This window comes from Mugil cephalus, chromosome 10 (assembly GCF_022458985.1).
Source record: "Mugil cephalus isolate CIBA_MC_2020 chromosome 10, CIBA_Mcephalus_1.1, whole genome shotgun sequence".
Classification (NCBI taxonomy): Eukaryota; Metazoa; Chordata; class Actinopteri; order Mugiliformes; family Mugilidae; genus Mugil; species Mugil cephalus.
The window spans coordinates 2,998,100-3,016,923 of NC_061779.1; the positions used below are offsets into that span (position 1 = coordinate 2,998,100).

The 18,824-nt window shown below is 38.4% G+C and overlaps 1 protein-coding gene across 25 annotated transcripts in view; it reads right to left on the bottom strand.

The window, feature by feature from the left end:
• LOC125014845 (receptor-type tyrosine-protein phosphatase eta) overlaps nucleotides 1-18,824 on the bottom strand; it is a 49,732-nt gene that overhangs the window by 22,538 nt on the left and 8,370 nt on the right. For 5 of the 25 annotated variants that reach the window (XM_047596302.1, XM_047596298.1, XM_047596299.1 and 2 more), the window contains exons 2-17: nucleotides 13,325-13,346; nucleotides 12,939-13,109; nucleotides 12,535-12,795; nucleotides 9,891-10,151; nucleotides 9,197-9,457; nucleotides 8,536-8,787; nucleotides 8,182-8,430; nucleotides 6,976-7,236; nucleotides 6,450-6,710; nucleotides 5,548-5,808; nucleotides 5,102-5,362; nucleotides 4,578-4,838; nucleotides 3,956-4,216; nucleotides 3,343-3,603; nucleotides 2,897-3,157; nucleotides 179-439 (exon numbers count right to left, since the gene is read on the bottom strand). In XM_047596302.1, coding sequence (XP_047452258.1) covers nucleotides 179-439; nucleotides 2,897-3,157; nucleotides 3,343-3,603; nucleotides 3,956-4,216; nucleotides 4,578-4,838; nucleotides 5,102-5,362; nucleotides 5,548-5,808; nucleotides 6,450-6,710; nucleotides 6,976-7,236; nucleotides 8,182-8,430; nucleotides 8,536-8,787; nucleotides 9,197-9,457; nucleotides 9,891-10,151; nucleotides 12,535-12,795; nucleotides 12,939-13,109; nucleotides 13,325-13,346 — 3,826 coding nt within the window. Of the gene's footprint in view, nucleotides 1-178; nucleotides 440-704; nucleotides 966-2,896; nucleotides 3,158-3,342; nucleotides 3,604-3,955; nucleotides 4,217-4,577; nucleotides 4,839-5,101; nucleotides 5,363-5,547; nucleotides 5,809-6,449; nucleotides 6,711-6,975; nucleotides 7,237-8,181; nucleotides 8,431-8,535; nucleotides 8,788-9,196; nucleotides 9,458-9,890; nucleotides 10,152-10,415; nucleotides 10,677-11,109; nucleotides 11,263-11,635; nucleotides 11,896-12,086; nucleotides 12,349-12,534; nucleotides 12,796-12,938; nucleotides 13,110-13,324; nucleotides 13,347-18,824 lie in introns of those variants that run through there. The other 20 variants (XM_047596324.1, XM_047596325.1, XM_047596305.1 and 17 more) reach the window with 19 other exon arrangements.

The following is an 18,824-nucleotide window of genomic DNA, read 5'->3' on the forward strand; positions in this document are numbered from 1 at the left end:
CTAGTGGTGGAACTGCAGATTGCAGCTAAATGAATACTAATCCCTAAACCCTTCCTTTCCAAGTGTCTAGGAGAACCTATATCACCCATTACTTAAATGCAAAAGTTTAATCGCAACCTCTAATATCACTGATTAGCATTTAAGGTGCCCGTTAACAACATCATTCTTATTGTCTTACTTGTATAGTGAGATGTATTTGCCGTTTCACTTTTTGTTTCATTATCTCCAGCCACTGCTATGACAGTGAAAGTGTAATGAACTCCAGGAGTCAGCTCAGTGACATTTAGTTTAGGTTCAAAAACAGTTTCGTTCCCGTTTGTTGTTCCATTCCTCCACTGTACTATATAGAAAGATCTGTTGCCCCCTGGTACATTCCAGTTCAAATTTATGGAGGATGTGGTGATTTCAGTTACAGAGAGATTCTTGACTACTTCAGGCACTGTGAAGGAAAATGTATCATGTATGAACAACTGTTTCAAAAAGTAAAATAAAATAATTTTCACAAATATTCCAGTGGAGACCAGTCAAGGCTGAAGCTGCATTAGTCAACCAACACATCCACTGATGTGTCCTAAAACTGGTGTGAGCAAATAAAGACAAGAGGTGCATTTGCTCCAAAGATTCACTCCTCAGATTCACACCACGTGTCCTCAGAAGACTCTTCATGGCCTGACTCTTTTAAGCACATTTAAATGTTTACTTACTTGTGTATTTGGAAATCATTTTACTCTGGCCCTCAGTGTAACCATCATGTGCCACTGCAATAACAGTTATTTCATACTGGACACCAGCAGTGAGGCCAGTGATATTCGTAAATGTCTCAGACACATTCGTAGAGTTAGTTCTTTCTCCACCAGTCCACTGTACTCTATAGAAAGATCTGTTTCCCACCGACTCAGTCCAGTTCAGACTTATAGAGGATGTTGTGAAACTAGTGACACTGAGATTTGTGACTATTTCAGGCTCTGTGAGTGACAGAGAGTTGGAAGCAAAGGTAAAAATGATTTGTCATTTGTGAAATCCAGGAGTAAAATTACATAAGATGCTCACAACATAAAAATGCTCTGAATTTGAACCGTATGACATCAAACACTGACTGTGATGGAGAGACACAGTATCCAATTTAATGTTGGTACTGAGCACTTCTTACTTGTATACAATGACTTTGTCGTTGCCTCTCCTATGGTTTTATTATCTCCAGCCACTGCTATCACACTGAAAGTGTAGCGCACTCCAGGAGTCAGCTCAGTGACACTTAGTTTAGGGTCAGTGACATTATCTTTCCTGTTTGTTGTTTCTCCTGTCGTCTGTACTATATAGAAAGAGCTGTTTCCCACAGGCTCAGTCCATTTCAGAGACACAGAGGATGTTGTGAAATTTGAAACAGTCAGATTTCTTACTACTTCAGGCTCTGAAGGCAGAGAATGAATATATGAGGATGGAGAGAAAATAAAATGAAGCCAACAAATAAACTGCTGGCTATTGCTCATGAAAATCAGACAAAAGAGATGACTGAATCAAACAGGACATGTGACAAAATATGAATGCAATCTTTAAAGGACCAATGTGTACAATTCAATGCCATCTAGTGGTGAAAGTGCAGATTGTAGCTAAATAAATACTAATCCCTAAACCCTTCCTTTCCAAGTGTCTAGGAGAAAGTATATCACCCATTACTTAAATGAAAAAGTGAAATTGCATCCTCTAATATCTCTGATTCGCCTTTAAGGTGCTTGTTAACAACATCATACTTATTGTCTTACTTGTATAGTGAGATATATTTGCCATTTCACTTTTTGTTTCATTATCTCCAGCCACTGCTATGACAGTGAAACCGTAGCGAACTCCAGGAGTCAGTGCAGTGACATTTAGTTTAGGTTCAATGACAGTGGTGTTGCTGTTTGTTTTTCCATCTGTCCACTGTACTCTATAGAAAGATCTGTCGCCCTCTGGTTCAGTCCAGTTCAAATTTATGGAGGATGTGTGATTTCCGCGACAGTCAGATCCCTTACTACTTCAGGCTCTGAAGGCAAAGAAAGAATATAGAGATGAAAAAATATAAATGAAGCCAACAAATAAACTAAACAACTACTGGATTTTTACACATGAAAATCAACAAAAGACGTGACTGAATCAAGCAGGACATGTGACAAAATATGAATTCAATCTTTAAAGACCAGCTAATAGAATTCAATGCCATCTAGTGGGGAACGCAGATTGCAGCTAAATGAATACTAATCCCTAAACCTTCCTTTCCAAGTGTCTAGGAGAACCTATATCACCCATTACTTAAATGCAAAAGTTTAATCGCAACCTCTAATATCACTGATTAGCATTTAGGTCCCCGTTAACAACATCATTCTTATTGTCTTACTTGTATAGTGAGATGTATTTGCCGTTTCACTTTTTGTTCATTATCTCCAGCCACTGCTATGACATGAAAGTGTAATGAACTCCAGGAGTCAGCTCAGTGACATTTAGTTTAGGTTCAAAAACAGTTTCGTTCCCGTTTGTTGTTCCATTCCTCCATTGTACTATATAGAAAGATCTGTTGCCCCCTGGTACATTCCAGTTCAAATTTATGGAGGATGTTTTGATTTCAGTTACAGAGAGATTCCTGACTACTTCAGGCACTGTGAAGGAAAATGTATCATGTATGAACAACTGTTTTAAAAAGTAAAATAAATAATTTTCACAAATATTCCAGTGGAGACCACTCAAGGCTGAAGCTGCATTAGTCAACCAACACACCACTGATGTGTCCAAGAACTGATGTGAGCAAATAAAGACAAGAGGTGCATTTGCTCCAAAGATTCACTCCTCAGATTCACACCACGTGTCCTCAGAAGACTCTTCACTGCCTGACTCTTTTAAGCACATTTAAATGTTTACTTACTTGTGTATTTGGAAATCATTTTACTCTGGCCCTCAGTATAACCATCATGTGCCACTGCAATAACAGTTATTTCATACTGGACACCAGCAGTGAGGTCAGTGATATTCGTAAATGTCTCAGACACATTCGTAGAGTTAGTTCTTTCTCCACCAGTCCACTGTACTCTATAGAAAGATCTGTTTCCCACTGACTCAGTCCAGTTCAGACTTATAGAGGATGTTGTGAAACTAGTGACACTAAGATTTGTGACTATTTCAGGCTCTGTGAGTGACAGAGAGTTGGAAGCAAAGGTAAAAATGATTTGTCATTTTTGAAATCCAGGAGTAAAATTTCATAAGATGCTCACAACATAAAAATGCTCTGAATTTGAACCGTATGACATCAAACACTGACTATGATGGAGAGACACAGTATCCAATTTAATGTCGGTACTGAGCACTTCTTACTTGTATACAATGACTTTGTCGTTGCCTCTCCTATGGTTTTATCATCTCCAGCCACTGCTATCACACTGAAGGTGTAGCGCACTCCAGGAGTCAGCTCAGTGATACTTAGTTTAGGGTCTGTGACATTATCTTTCCTGTTTGTTGTCCTTCCTGTCGTCTGTACTATATAGAAAGAGCTGTTTCCCACAGGCTCAGTCCATTTCAGAGACACAGAGGATGTTGTGAAATTTGAAACAGTCAGATTTCTTACTACTTCAGGCTCTGAAGGCAGAGAATGAATATATGAGGATGGAGAGAAAATAAAATGAAGCCAACAAATAAACTGCTGGCTATTGCTCATGAAAATCAGACAAAAGAGATGATTGAATCAAACAGGACATGTGACAAAATTTGAATTCAGTCCTTAAAGGACCAATGTGTACAATTCAATGCCATCTAGTGGTGAAAGTGCAGATTGTAGCTAAATAAATACTAATCCCTAAACCCTTCCTTTCCAAGTGTCTAGGAGAAACAATATCACCCATTACTTAAATGAAAAAGTGAAATTGCACCCTCTAATATCTCTGATTCGCCTTTAAGGTGCTTGTTAACAACATCATACTTATTGTCTTACTTGTATAGTGAGATATCTCTTCCATTTCACTTTTTGTTTCATTATCTCCAGCCACTGCTATGACAGTGAAACCGTAGCGAACTCCAGGAGTCAGTGCAGTGACATTTAGTTTAGGTTCAACGACAGTGGTGTTGCTGTTTGTTTTTCCATCTGTCCACTGTACTCTATAGAAAGATCTGTCGCCCTCTGGTTCAGTCCAGTTCAAATTTATGGAGGATGTGGTGATTTCCGCAACAGTCAGATCCCTTACTACTTCAGGCTCTGAAGGCAAAGAAAGAATATAAGAGGATGAAAATAATATAAAATGAAGCCAACAAATAAACTAAACAACTACTGGATTTTTACACATGAAAATCAGACAAAAGACGTGACTGAATCAAGCAGGACATGTGACAAAATATGAATTCAATCTTTAAAGGACCAGCTAATAGAATTCAATGCTATCTAGTGGTGGAACTGTAGATTGCAGCTCAATGAATACTAATCCCTAAACCCTTCCTTTCCAAGTGTCTAGGAGAACCTATATCACCCATTACTTAAATGCAAAAGTTAAATCGCAACCTCTAATATCACTGATTAGCATTTAAGGTGCCCGTTAACAACATCATTCTTATTGTCTTACTTGTATAGTGAGATACATTTGCCATTTCACTTTTTGTTTCATTATCTCCAGCCACTGCTATGACAGTGAAAGTGTAATGAACTCCAGGAGTCAGGGCAGTGACATTTAGTTTAGGTTCAAAAACAGTTTCATTCCCGTTTGTTGTTCCATTCCTCCATTGTACTATATAGAAAGATCTGTTGCCCCCTGGTTCAGTCCAGTTCAAATTTATGGAGGATGTGGTGATTTCAGTTACAGAGAGATTCTTGACTACTTCAGGCACTGTGAAGGAAAATGTATTATGTATGAACAACTGTTTTAAAAAGTAAAATAAATAATTTTCACAAATATTCCAGTGGAGACCAGTCAAGGCTGAAGCTGCATTAGTCAACCAACACACCACTGATGTGTCCAAGAACTGATGTGAGCAAATAAAGACAAGAGGTGCATTTGCTCCAAAGATTCACTCCTCAGATTCACACCACGTGTCCTCAGAAGACTCTTCACTGCCTGACTCTTTTAAGCACATTTAAATGTTTACTTACTTGTGTATTTGGAAATCGTTTCACTCTGGCCCTCAGTATAACCATCATGTGCCACTGCAATAACAGTTATTTCATACTGGACACCAGCAGTGAGGCCAGTGATATTCGTAAATGTCTCAGACACATTCATAGAGCTAGTTCTTTCTCCACCAGTCCACTGTACTCTATAGAAAGATCTGTTTCCCACTGACTCAGTCCAGTTCAGACTTATAGAGGATGTTGTGAAACTAGTGACGCTGAGATTTGTGACTACTTCAGGCTCTGTGAGTGACAGAGAGTTGGAAGCAAAGGTAAAAATGATTTGTCATTTTTGAAATCCAGGAGTAAAATTTCATAAGATGCTCACAACATAAAAATGCTCTGAATTTGAACCGTATGACATCAAACACTGACTATGATGGAGAGACACAGTATCCAATTTAATGTTGGTACTGAGCACTTCTTACTTGTATACAATGACTTTGTCGTTGCCTCTCCTATGGTTTTATTATCTCCAGCCACTGCTATCACACTGAAGGTGTAGCGAACTCCAGGAGTCAGCTTAGTGACAGTTAGTTTAGGGTCAGTGACATTATCTTTCCTGTTTGTTGTTCCTCCTGTCGTCTGTACTATATAGAAAGAGCTGTTTCCCACAGGCTCAGTCCATTTCAGAGACACAGAGGATGTTGTGAAATTTGAAACAGTCAGATTTCTTACTACTTCAGGCTCTGAAGGCAGAGAATGAATATATGAGGATGGAGAGAAAATAAAATGAAGCCAACAAATAAACTGCTGGCTATTGCTCATGAAAATCAGACAAAAAGAGATGACTGAATCAAACAGGACATGTGACAAAATATGAATTCAGTCCTTAAAGGGCCAGTGTGTAGAATTCAATGCCATCTAGTGGTAAATATGCAGATTACAAGTAAATAAATACTAATCCCTAAACCCTTCCTTTTCAAGTGTGTAGGAGAACCTATATCATCCATTACTTAAATGTAAAAGTAAACTGCACCCTCCAGTGTCACTGTTTAGCCTTTCTACCCATGGGTACTTAAGGAAAAATGTCAGGATCAGGGAAGAAAACTCACTACCCATGCTGATATAAATCTATCCAAGACAAAATAATTAAAAGTAACTTATTTAGACACCTTATTTAGACACTAATGCAAACTTTTAGATTGCATTTATTTCCATACATTGTCCAGTGTTCTGCACACTAGACCTTTAATTATGGCGAGCCTGTTAATTGACAACACAGATAGATGAAACATTTTCTATGAAATGTGTTTTTGTTTGTCTTGGAAATTATTTCACCAGATCAGATTCAAGGTCCCTGTTAACAACATCATACTTATTGTCTTACTTGTATAGTGAGATATCTCTTCCATTTCACTTTTTGTTTCATTATCTCCAGCCACTGCTATGACAGTGAAAGTGTAGCGAACTCCAGGAGTCAGCGCAGTGACATTTAGTTTAGGTTCAACGCCAGTGGTGTTGCTGTTTGTTGTTCCATTTCTCCACTGTACTATATAGAAAGATCTGTTGCCCTCTGGTTCAGTCCAGTTCAAATTTATGGAGGATGTGGTGATTTCAGTGACAGAGAGATTCCTGACTACTTCAGGCTCTGTGAATGAAAATGTATCATGTATGAACAACTGTTTTAAATAGTAAAATAAAATAATTTTCACAAATATTCCAGTGAAGACCAGTCAAGGCTGAAGCTGCATTAATCAACCAACACACCCACTGATGTGTCCAAGAACTGGTGTGAGCAAATAAAGACAAGAGGTGCATTTGCTCCAAAGATTCACTCCTCAGATTCACACCACGTGTCCTCAGAAGACTCTGCACTGCCTGACTCTTTTAAGCACATTTAAATGTTTACTTACTTGTGTATTTGGAAATCGTTTCACTTTGGCCCTCAGTGTAACCATCATGTGCCACTGCAGTAACAGTTATTTTATACTGGACACCAGCAGTGAGGTCAGTGATATTCGTAAATGTCCCAGTCACATTTGTAGAGTTCGTCATTGATCCACCAGTCCACTGTACTCTATAAAAAGATCTGTTTCCCACTGACTCAGTCCAGTTCAGATTTATAGAGGATGTTGTGAAACTAGTGACACTGAGATTTGTGACTACTTCAGGCTCTGTGAGTGACAGAGAGTTGGAAGCAAAGGTAAAAATGATTTGTCATTTTTGAAATCCATGAGTAAAATTACATTAGATGCTCACAACATAAAAATGCTCTGAATTTGAACCGTATGACATCTAACACTGACTATGATGGAAAGACACAGTATCCAAATTGATGCTGATACTGAGCACTTCTCACATGTATACAATGACACTGTTGACATTGACACTGACTCCAATTCAGTCAATTAAGTCAGTAAAATAAATCTTTGACACTTTAAAGGACCAGCATGTATAACTCAATGCCATCTGGTGGTGCTAGAGCAGACTGCAGCAAAAGAAATACCCCATCCCTAATCCCTTCTGTTCCGAGTGTCTGGAAGAACCTAAAAACCCATACCAGCCACCACTTCAGTGTAGAAGTGAGAATGGCCCCCTCTAGTGCCAGTGTTTAGACTTCACATCCTGGCCTATTGACGAAACATGTTGGGATCACAGAACAAAACGTGCTACCCATGCTAATACGAAGATAATGCACACAAAATCATTCACGGTAACATCATAATACACTAATATAAAGAAAGAATAATGACAGGCCATAGTTCTGAGTGTACACACTCAGTTAAATGAGAGTTAAATGCAGAGAATTTTTCCACTAGTTAAAAAAAAATATATATATATATATATATATATATGAACTTAATTATGTGTGAAATATTTTTACATTTGCAACCATACATGTAAAAAAATAGTGCTATAACTTAGTATGCATGATATTATTTAAAAATGTATGTGTTGAAGTGCAGAGTCTGAAGACTAAAAGCCATGTCAACATTCAAATGTATGCATCTGAACTGCAAACGCAAAAAAAAATTACACTTAGAATGTTATAAACGTGGGCAAATTTACAAACTGACACTTGCTTAAATTAAATGAATATTCTCAAAGTATGGACTTACTTGTGAAGGTAGATGTGAAGGTTTTCTTCCCCTCGACTGAGTAAGCTACAGCAGCCACTGAAATGTTGTACTGGATTCCAGGAGTTAAATTTGGGATGGTGAACTTTTCATTAGAAGAATTCAAGCACTCTGTTCCTGGATCCCATCGTATTTTGTACAAGTCAACATTGCCCATTGGTTTATTCCAGCTTAGAGACACAGACGATGTTGTGACATCAGTTGCATTGAGACGTTTTACTTCAGCAGGTTCTGCAAGTTAAAAAAAAAACAAAAAAACAAGACAACAACACAGGATTAAAGGAACAAACCCAACATGTTGAAATGTGATAAGCGGATGAATAAATTGTCGCATACTTGTGATTTCCACCGCAGTAAAAGGCTCTCCTTTTGTTTGATTGTCTCCAGCAATAGCAGTGACAGTGATATTGTAAAGAGTGCCAGGGGTCAGGTTTGACAGCAGAGCGGAGGTACTGTTTGCGCTTTGCGGCACTGAACCATTGCTCAGCGCCACCTGGTACCTCAACACCTCCCCTTGAGGAGCGTCCCAGGTCAGTGAGATGGAGGTGGTGTTTGTGGTCGCAGTATAATTCTTAATAACACCCGGTTCTAAAGAGCACGAAAGAGGAAACATCATCAAAATAATAATAATAATAATGATAATGAAACATCAGATGACAGTTAGGAAAAATGCATCAAGAAAAGGAAACATATAAGAAAAGTAGTAAAACACAATCATGAGAAATAAAATGTACATCCACAGCACATTTGAATGAATATTAAACAGCACCAGCATCAGGATACTAGTGGCCGTTCATACCCAATCTACTACATAGAAAGAGCAGTTTCCCTCCAAATAAAACAAACAAACAAACAAACAAACAAGATTTGTCTCCAGTCACTGTTATGACACTGAAACTGTGACGCACTCCAAGAATCAGCTTGGAGACATTTAGTCTATGTTTCAGAAGACTCTTCACTGCCTGACTCTTTTAAGCACATTTAAATGTTTACTTACTTGTGTATTTGGAAATCGTTTTATTCTGGCCCTCAGTGTAACCATCATGTGCAACTGCAGTAACAGTTATTTCATACTGGACACCAGCAGTGAGGCCAGTGATATTCGTAAATGCCACAGTCACATTCGTAGAATTCGTCATTGATCCACCAGTCCACTGTACTCTATAGAAAGATCTGTTTCCCTCTGGCTCAATCCAGTTCAGACTTATAGAGGATGTTGTGAAATCTGAGACAGTAAGATTCTGTACTACTTCAGGCTCTGAAGGTAAAGAATGAATATAAAGGGATAAAGTGAAAATAAAATAGAGCCAACAAATAAACAAAAACGCTGTTGACTCACACATGCAAACCAGATGAAAGAAAAGACTGAATCAATAGGACATGAGACAAAATATAAACTCAATCTGTAAAAGACCAGTGTGTAGAACTCAATGCCATCTAGTGGTGAAAGTGCAGATTGCAGTCAAATAAATACCTATTGATGCCTAAACCTTTTCCAACTGTCTTGGAAAACCTACAGCGTCTTTTTATAATAATTCATAGTAAGATGTTATTATGATCTAATGCAATGGACCTGTTCATTTGTAACAAATATAAATTAAACACTTGTTATCAAATGTGTATTTGCTGTAAATTATTTCACCACATCAGATTCAAGGTCCCCGTTAACAACATCATACTTATTGTCTTACTTGTATAGTGAGATGTATTTGCCGTTTCACTTTTTGTTTCATTATCTCCAGCCACTGCTATGACAGTGAAAGTGTAGTGAACTCCAGGAGTCAGGGCAGTGACATTTAGTTTAGGTTCAACGACAGTGGTGTTGCTGTTTGTTGTTCCATTTCTCCACTGTACTATATAGAAAGATCTGTTGCCCCCTGGTTCAGTCCAGTTCAAATTTATGGAGGATGTGGTGATTTCAGTTACAGAGAGATTCTTGACTACTTCAGGCTCTGTGAATGAAAATGTATCATGTATGAACAACTGTTTTAAAAAGTAAAATAAAATAATTTTCCCAAATATTCCAGTGGAGACCGCTCAAGGCTGAAGCTGCATTAGTCAACCAACACACCACTGATGTGTCCAAGAACTGGTGTGAGCAAATAAAGACAAGAGGTGCATTTGCTCCAAAGATTCACTCGTCAGATTCACACCACGTGTCCTCAGAAGACTCTTCACTGCCTGACTCTTTTAAGCACATTTAAATGTTTACTTACTTGTGTATTTGGAAATCGTTTCACTCTGGCCCTCAGTATAACCATCATGTGCCACTGCAGTAACAGTTATTTTATACTGGACACCAGCAGTGAGGCCAGTGATATTCGTAAATGTCTCAGTCACATTCGTAGAGTTCATTATTGATCCACCAGTCCACTGTACTCTATAGAAAGATCTGTTTCCCACTGACTCAGTCCAGTTCAGACTTATGGAGGATGTGGTGATTTCAGTGACAAAGAGATTCCTGACTACTTCACGCTCTGAAGGTAAAGAATGAATATAAAGGGATAAAGTGAAAATAAAATAGAGCCAACAAATAAACAAAAACGCTGCTGACTCACACATGCAAACCAGATGAAAGAAAAGACTGAATCAATAGGACATGAGACAAAATATAAACTCAATCTGTAAAAGACCAGTGTGTAGAACTCAATGCCATCTAGTGGTGAAAGTGCAGATTGCAGTCAAATAAATACCTATTGATGCCTAAACCTTTTCCAACTGTCTAGGAAAACCTACAGCGTCTTTTTATAATAATTCATAGTAAGATGTTATTATGATCTAATGCAATGGACCTGTTCATTTGTAACAAATATAAATTAAACACTTGTTATCAAATGTGTATTTGCTGTAAGTTATTACACCAGATCAGATTCAAGGTCCCCGTTAACAACATCATACTTATTGTTTTACTTGTATACTGAGATATCTCTTCCATTTCACTTTTTGTTTCATTATCTCCAGCCACTGCTATGACAGTGAAAGTGTAGCGAACTCCAGGAGTCAGCTCAGTGACACGTAGTTTAGGTTCAATGACAGTTTTGTTGCTGTTTGTTTTTCCATCTGTCCACTGTACTATATAGAAAGATCTGTTGCCCTCTGGTTCAGTCCAGTTCAAATTTATGGAGGATGTGGTGATTTCAGTTACAGAGAGATTCCTGACTACTTCAGGCTCTGTGAAGGAAAATGTATCATGTATGAACAACTGTTTTAAAAAGTAAAATAAAATAATTTTCCCAAATATTCCAGTGGAGACCGCTCAAGGCTGAAGCTGCATTAGTCAACCAACACACCCACTGATGTGTCCAAGAACTGGTGTGAGCAAATAAAGACAAGAGGTGCATTTGCTCCAAAGATTCACTCGTCAGATTCACACCACGTGTCCTCAGAAGACTCTTCACTGCCTGACTCTTTTAAGCACATTTAAATGTTTACTTACTTGTGTATTTGGAAATCGTTTCACTCTGGCCCTCAGTATAACCATCATGTGCCACTGCAGTAACAGTTATTTCATACTGGACACCAGCAGTGAGGCCAGTGATATTCGTAAATGTCTCAGACACATTCGTAGAGTTAGTTCTTTCTCCACCAGTCCACTGTACTCTATAGAAAGATCTGTTTCCCACGACTCAGTCCAGTTCAGACTTATAGAGGATGTTGTGAAACTAGTGACACTGAGATTTGTGACTACTTCAGGCTCTGTGAGTGACAGAGAGTTGGAAGCAAAGGTAAAAATGTGAAATTTGTCATTCATGCAATCCAGGAGTAAAATTACATAAGATGCTCACAACATAAAAATGCTCTGAATTTGAACTGTATGACATCAAACACTGACTATGATGAAGAGAGACACAGTATCCAATTTAATGTTGGTACTGAGCAATTCTTACTTGTGTACAATGACTTTGTTATTGCCTCTCCTATGGTTTTATTATCTCCAGCCACTGCTATCACACTGAAAGTGTAGCGCACTCCAGGAGTCAGCTCAGTGACATTTAGTTTAGGTTCAACGACAGTGGTGTTTCTGTTTGTTATTTCCTCCTGTCGTCTGTACTATATAGAAAGAGCTGCTTCCCACAGGCTCAGTCCATTTCAGAAACACAGAGGATGTTGTGAAATGTGAAACAGTCAGATTCCTTACTACTTCAGGCTCTGAAGGCAGAGAATGAATATATGAGGATGGAGAGAAAATAAAATGAAGCCAACAAATAAACTGCTGGCTATTGCTCATGAAAATCAGACAAAAAGAGATGAATAACACCACTTTGGAAGAGAGTCTTCTTATCATCCTTCAAGCAATAATTCTTCACTTTAAGCCAAACTTAAATTAGTACTTACTTGTGTATTGAGTCTCAGTGGTATTCGCTCCTTCAGTGGTTCCATCATCTGCCACTGCAGCGACATTTATTGTATACTTGACACCAGGAGTCAGGCCATCGAGGTTCTTTGATGTCTCAGACACATTGTCAACGGAATTATTTTGTCCACCAGTCAAATATACTCTGTAGAAAGAGCTGTTTCCACTTGGTTTGTTCCAGGTCACATGCAGAGAGGATGTTGTGATAGTAGTGACACTGAAATTTTGGACTTTTTCAGGTTCTATAGAGGAAAGAACAGCATCATAACATGTGATTTATTCAAAACAATCAGACATGCTGTATATTCTGTGTGGGCTATTCTCGATGAAGTTAATGCTGCATACATGTTAATTATAACGGATTCAACAAAGTGAACAGACTTACTCGTTGTCCCAGTTTCGCTGCAGTTTGAACAAGAGATATTATACTTGGCTCCAGGGGTCAGACCAGTTATCACACCGTTTTCAGGGACGCTGCTTCCGTTGGAAAAGGTGCAGTTAATTCCATTTTGAATAGTGACAGTTGTAGTACTTAGTCCCGAAGTGCCACAGGTTGCTAAAAGATAAAAGGAAACAAGTCAAAAAACTGTGCAAAAATATTTTTAAAACATCTTTAAAATGTTTTTACTGTTTTGATATACCAACAACTGTTTACTGGCATAAATTCAGAAATTCTGTATCGGTATTGTGTGATAACTTATATTTCTTTCCATGTAAAGACAAAAATGAGACGCATGCGATGCAGCATCAAAAAGGAGAGACAGTACTCACCGGTATTGTCTGCTTGGCTGTTCTGTAGAGAGGGGGACAAAGAAAAGGAACGTAAATCATTTCGCACCAGCAGAGGGCAGCATTGAGTTTAGAATAGAGTCGATGATAAAAGTCAGATGGTGTCAGAGGGTGTGTTCAGATTCATCAGTGTCTCAGCAAGTCTTAATTACTCCGATGTACCACGGCTGAACAGATGACTTCTTTTCTCAGTTTTTCAGAAGCCAGACCAAACACGCCTTAAACCCCCTACAGTTTAACATCATGTGATGACCCATTATAGCACTCTCATCCAAAAAAAAAAGAAAAAAAAAAAAAACGCAAAGTGTGAATTTTATGTTCAAATAGTTCTTGAGTTTCTGAGTTTTATTTCCCAGCCTATTTCATCTGTGGGGGAATTTATGATTTTTTTTTACATCTTTCTTACATTTTTCATCATTTCTTATTAACTTTAAAGAAATAGATTAATAGAGATATGCACAAAACCTTACTCCATTCTATGAAGAGCAAATATACATGCGTTTTAATTTTAACAAACTCACATCTTTGATCATATATGATATATAAGGCAACTGGCCAATTTTTTTTTCCAATGAGGACTTTATATTTATATTATGTTGCAGAAAAATAACTTAGTCAAAAATGTTTCGTTTACTCAAAGTAAGACGTGGTAAAAGGCACAAATATAATATATAATACATAAATAAAGATCTTTATATCTGACACCAGCAGTCAGATCAGTAATGTTTTTTAAGTGTCTCATACACCGTCATAGAGTTAGTTCTTTCTCCACCAGTCCACTCCCTTTGGTCTGTGTCACCTCACAAACACAGACGATGTCGGGAAACGACTGACATTCACATTTGTGACGACGTCAGGCTCTGTGCATGGGTAAGAATATTTAAATCATGCATAAAATCATCTTTGGGTCAAAGACACTGTGGAAACCATGCAACCAGAGACATGTCATGGAGACGAAAGTTCAATTGAGGCTTTCATTTGGTCAAAATCTTTTTTTTTTTTTTTCCCCAGAACAGATCTAGTTCGCTGGTCAACTTGATAAAATGGTATATTGTTACAGGAAACAAATCTCACCAGGTATCTATAATCTAAACGTCCATTTCTATGGCTGTAAAGGTGGAAAACAACTTGTTTTTCATTAATCCATCAATACACTTCCTTTTCTACGGTTCAAAGGAGCACTCACAAAAAGCCTAAGTGTTATGGGATAAAGTCCCATTGTAACCAATGAAAAGATCACGGTAGTCGGTACAAACAAGGAAGTGGACCTCGCTAATCCCCCGTGGGTAGTGGTAAATCGTGGGACTGAGAGTACTGTCCGTCCTCCTTGCGGGATTACATCTAGATATCTCAACTTGAAACTATAATTTCACATACTTTCAAGCCACCTCACGTCCACTCCAGCTCTCTGTATTTGGTTATTGTCCGTATGAGGGCTGAACACGCCACTTTGATGTGCGCATTACTTATTAGCCCCTGACAGAGCCCAGAGTTACAGGCTGACGTGTCGCCTTTCAGACTGTTTGCCCGTTCCGCTAAACATTAAACGCATGGCATCATGGCTCAAAACTGCATCTTTTCCTCCCCCACAGAGATCCCAGACGAGGTTAATCATTAACATAATTAATTAATTAATGACAGAACAAGGCTTCAGGGTTAAAATGTTCATTTTTTTCTCATGTAGGGAGTTAATGAGTCAATGAATAACTGTTGAATATTGTTTTCTACAGATTATTGTCATATAATACACGTGTAATTTATGAAAGCAAAGTTATTTTTTGCTAAAACTATCCATAAGAAATAGTTTTCAGTCAGCATACAGATGTCAGGTCACTTTTATTGCACGTATGTTTTATCTCTGTCTATGTAATGATGATATTTAAGTGTCTATTTCTAATTTTTTTTACTAATGTTTGTCTTCTCCTTGATTTTACAAGGCAAAGGTCTGTTCTGTTATATTACGCCATATAACACCAGGAAACTCAGAAAGAATTCATTCTGCGTTACACCTTTCTCCGTCCGCCCACCAGTAGATGCAGATCAGCGTCCTCCCTCCAACTTTCCCTTTTCCATTCAACACCAGTGACCCTTCCCTTCCTGCCAACCCTCTGGGACGCTATTTTACTTTCTGAAGGTCTCACGCAGCCGTGCACGAGAAAATTAAGATCCAGTACTTCCTGAAAACTGAGTCATTTTGCGTAAATGTAGTTGTATTGTATGTATGTGTATGTTACCAAAGTCTATGGTTTATTCCTTCTTTCAAAGTGGCTATTCCCTCTTAAAACCAAACCTCGAACATTAACGAGATGAGCTACATATTAAAGCGTCGGGTACAAAAATAAACCCCACAAACTGTCACTTTGGGTGGATTTTGCACTTAAACAGAACAGTTAGCATGGGGAAGTACACCACCATCCATGTGTGTGATCATTACTTCTGCTGTTTGAGCAGGGTGTCTACCCTTTAAGGAGCGTTTCAGCGGTTTCTGCTTCCAGTTTAATGACACACGTTACATTTCCGACTATACAAATTCAGCTTTTAAGCAATATCAAGACCCCTACGTCCTAGGTTTTCCTTAAAATGCATTGTAACAAATGTGAAAGTGCAAGATTTTAAAGTAACATTAAACAAGTATTGCTAATGAATCGAGTGAAGACTGATGTAGCGGCAACATGAGAAGATTACGTAATCAAATAAATTCAGCTTTTATTTGCTATCCAGTCCACTGAAATGATCAGTATTGCCTCTATGGCTAAAAACCACATACTTTGAAATAAGTCTCAATATGAAATGGACAATACTAAAAGAAGGGGTACCATTTGAAATTCAAATTCAAAACACAAACTGACATAGTTTAAGGACAACTCAGATCCTACAGACTTCTTTGCTCATATTAACCTGGAAGACAGCCCGGACCTCCCCCACCCACAAATTACGGAAAGGAATCACTCATGCTGGGAGATGGCGATGACAATCATGGTGAATCAAATTGTTTGGACAATAGTCGCACATGAAATCCAAATGGCTTGTTGCAAGACTTCTATCCTGGGAAGAATCCATTCTGGTTATGCCAGGCGGAACTAGCATAGCTTTTCCAATCAAACTGTTAGCATGCCAGCCTGTTGTCTGCTTGTTTCTTTAACACTTGTAAAACACACTCACATTTTTCCCAGCACCAAACCAAAGACAGACAAGCAAGCTAGTAGAGCGTAGCTACAAGGAAAGTCAAACTTCCTGCAGCTAAGGACCCAGACACGAAGGTTGGTGCAGACGAAAACAGAGCAGAGAATAAACAGTGTAGTTACATTTAAGTGGCCAGAAATCCCACTTCAATTCAATGTGGATGTTTTTGCACTAACAGCGTGAGAAAATAGGCCTCCGTTAGCTAATGTGCAGGCTAACAAGTTAGCCATAGCACCTTAAGGCAGAAAAAGCACTTGTGTAAGATGTAACATTATTGCTAGGTTTCACAGAAATACATGCAAATGACCATGTATGTGCAAGTAGTTTGTTACACCTTTGCATTTTCTGCTAGGCTACTTGATATTGAAAAGGTCTGTATGTGTGCCCCTGTCTAAAAAATGTTTTCATGCAGTTTCGTGTACCACTAGGAGTCACCAAAGTCTTAAAACTATATGGGCTTAACAAACTGTATTTTACTTCAACATGACCTGCTGAACTACTTTTTCAATCCTTTTTTGTTGGCAACTAACTAATCTCTAAACCGGTCAAACAAGAAAATGGAAATCTAAGCGAAGCACAGCTACCAATAGGACTTCTTGGTGAGTACGTACAGTTCACTCTATTTTAACACTTGTGAATGTTGAGAAAAATGTTTGAAATTTAGCCGTACAGTAAACAAACTTTGCAGCTAAAGCAACACATTCTGGCGTCTGTGTATCCGACCGACCAAATCACAAAGAGGTCACATACCAGAGTGTAAAATATGCATCTTAACGCTACGACTATGTCATGTTTCATACAAATATTCATGTTAAGATGATCTCTGGGGATGTGACTTCTCCGAGCAGCGACTCCCAAAAGTTTTATTTTCTCTTGGCCCTCTTCCTAAGAAACACTTATTTTTTTTCCCCCTCTTGACCAAATAAACAAACAACGTCTCAAGCCATTATGCCTTGGCACTGATTCAGAGAACAGAAATAATACGAGCTCAAATTCCCTTTTGGGAAACGCTGCCCTAGAAATACTGAAGCTCAAATAATGGCTTTCATTTATCTTTGGAATCCATGGTGACTCAGATCCACCCATCTAAGGACCTCATAGGATCACTCCAATCAACCGCCGGTTCATTATGGTCATTATTCTTTGTCCTTTCTGCCCGATGAGTGGTAGATAAATTAGATTAACTTGAATTCAATTTAAATTTTTTGCTGGCACACAACTCAACTTCTAAGAAAGTATCGACAGTTACCTCTCATGACCGTGACTTTCAGCTAAGGAGCAATATTCAATTTGGAGACATGCTGGCACTAAGCCAATGAACCCTTTGTCCTGTATGCTATCTATGTCCTTTGACTGGGTCCGTCTGCAGGAGGAGGAGGAAATGACTGTACTGGCCACTATATAAACATTACATCACCCCTAAAGGCAGCCCGCCACTCAGATTTTCTTCTGATTCCTAGCAGTCTTGATAACACCCCAGTTCCTTCCTGCACAATAACACTCGGAACCTTTAAAAGTTGTTTGCTCAGAGATCCGCCTTTCAACATTTAAAGCCCTCATGATCTGATAACCTGGAACAAAAACAGAAGAACAAGAGAAAAAAAAAAAAAAAAAGAAAAAAGAAAGTTTCTGCTCCTTGAATTACGCAAAGTCATACAATACGACTCGTGGTGCCCTTGTTGACTTGCTGAGTGGAGAAACTGGATTCCTCTCCAGCTGTAAGTTCTGCAAAATTACGTTATCCGATCAAACCGAAATGTGTGTGCGTGTGTGACCGTGCTGATGATTAGCAACACAAAACACCCAAGGGTCACGAGGAAGAAACGGATACATGTCGTGGTCTCCTCTCCTTTAGCGGATCTTTCTTTTCCTTCAGCAGTCATCTTTCTAGTTTTCACTTTTCAGCCTTATTCCTGTTGTCTAGCAAGTCAGCGCAACTCAAAGCAAGAGAGGTTTTTTGTCCTTTGGATGTGATCAGCTACCAAATATCAATACCAAGACAATCAATAGGGCACCAGGAGACAAAAATCTTCTTATGCATTTAAAATAATGTATTATAATGTATATTTGAAGACTTGAAGCTATGGCTGCTCTATTGAGATAAATTACGCACCTTTTTGACTATTTTGAATCTTTTGAATTTGCCTATTGCCACATTTGTACGGCAGAATAATCTCAACCAGAAAAAAATAAGTAAATTAGGTTTAGCCTGTCAGCTAGGAATGAATCACTGCAGCTTGTTTTTTTTATTTTTTGATAGCATAACAATAATTGTTGGATGTCATTGTTGGTTGAAACC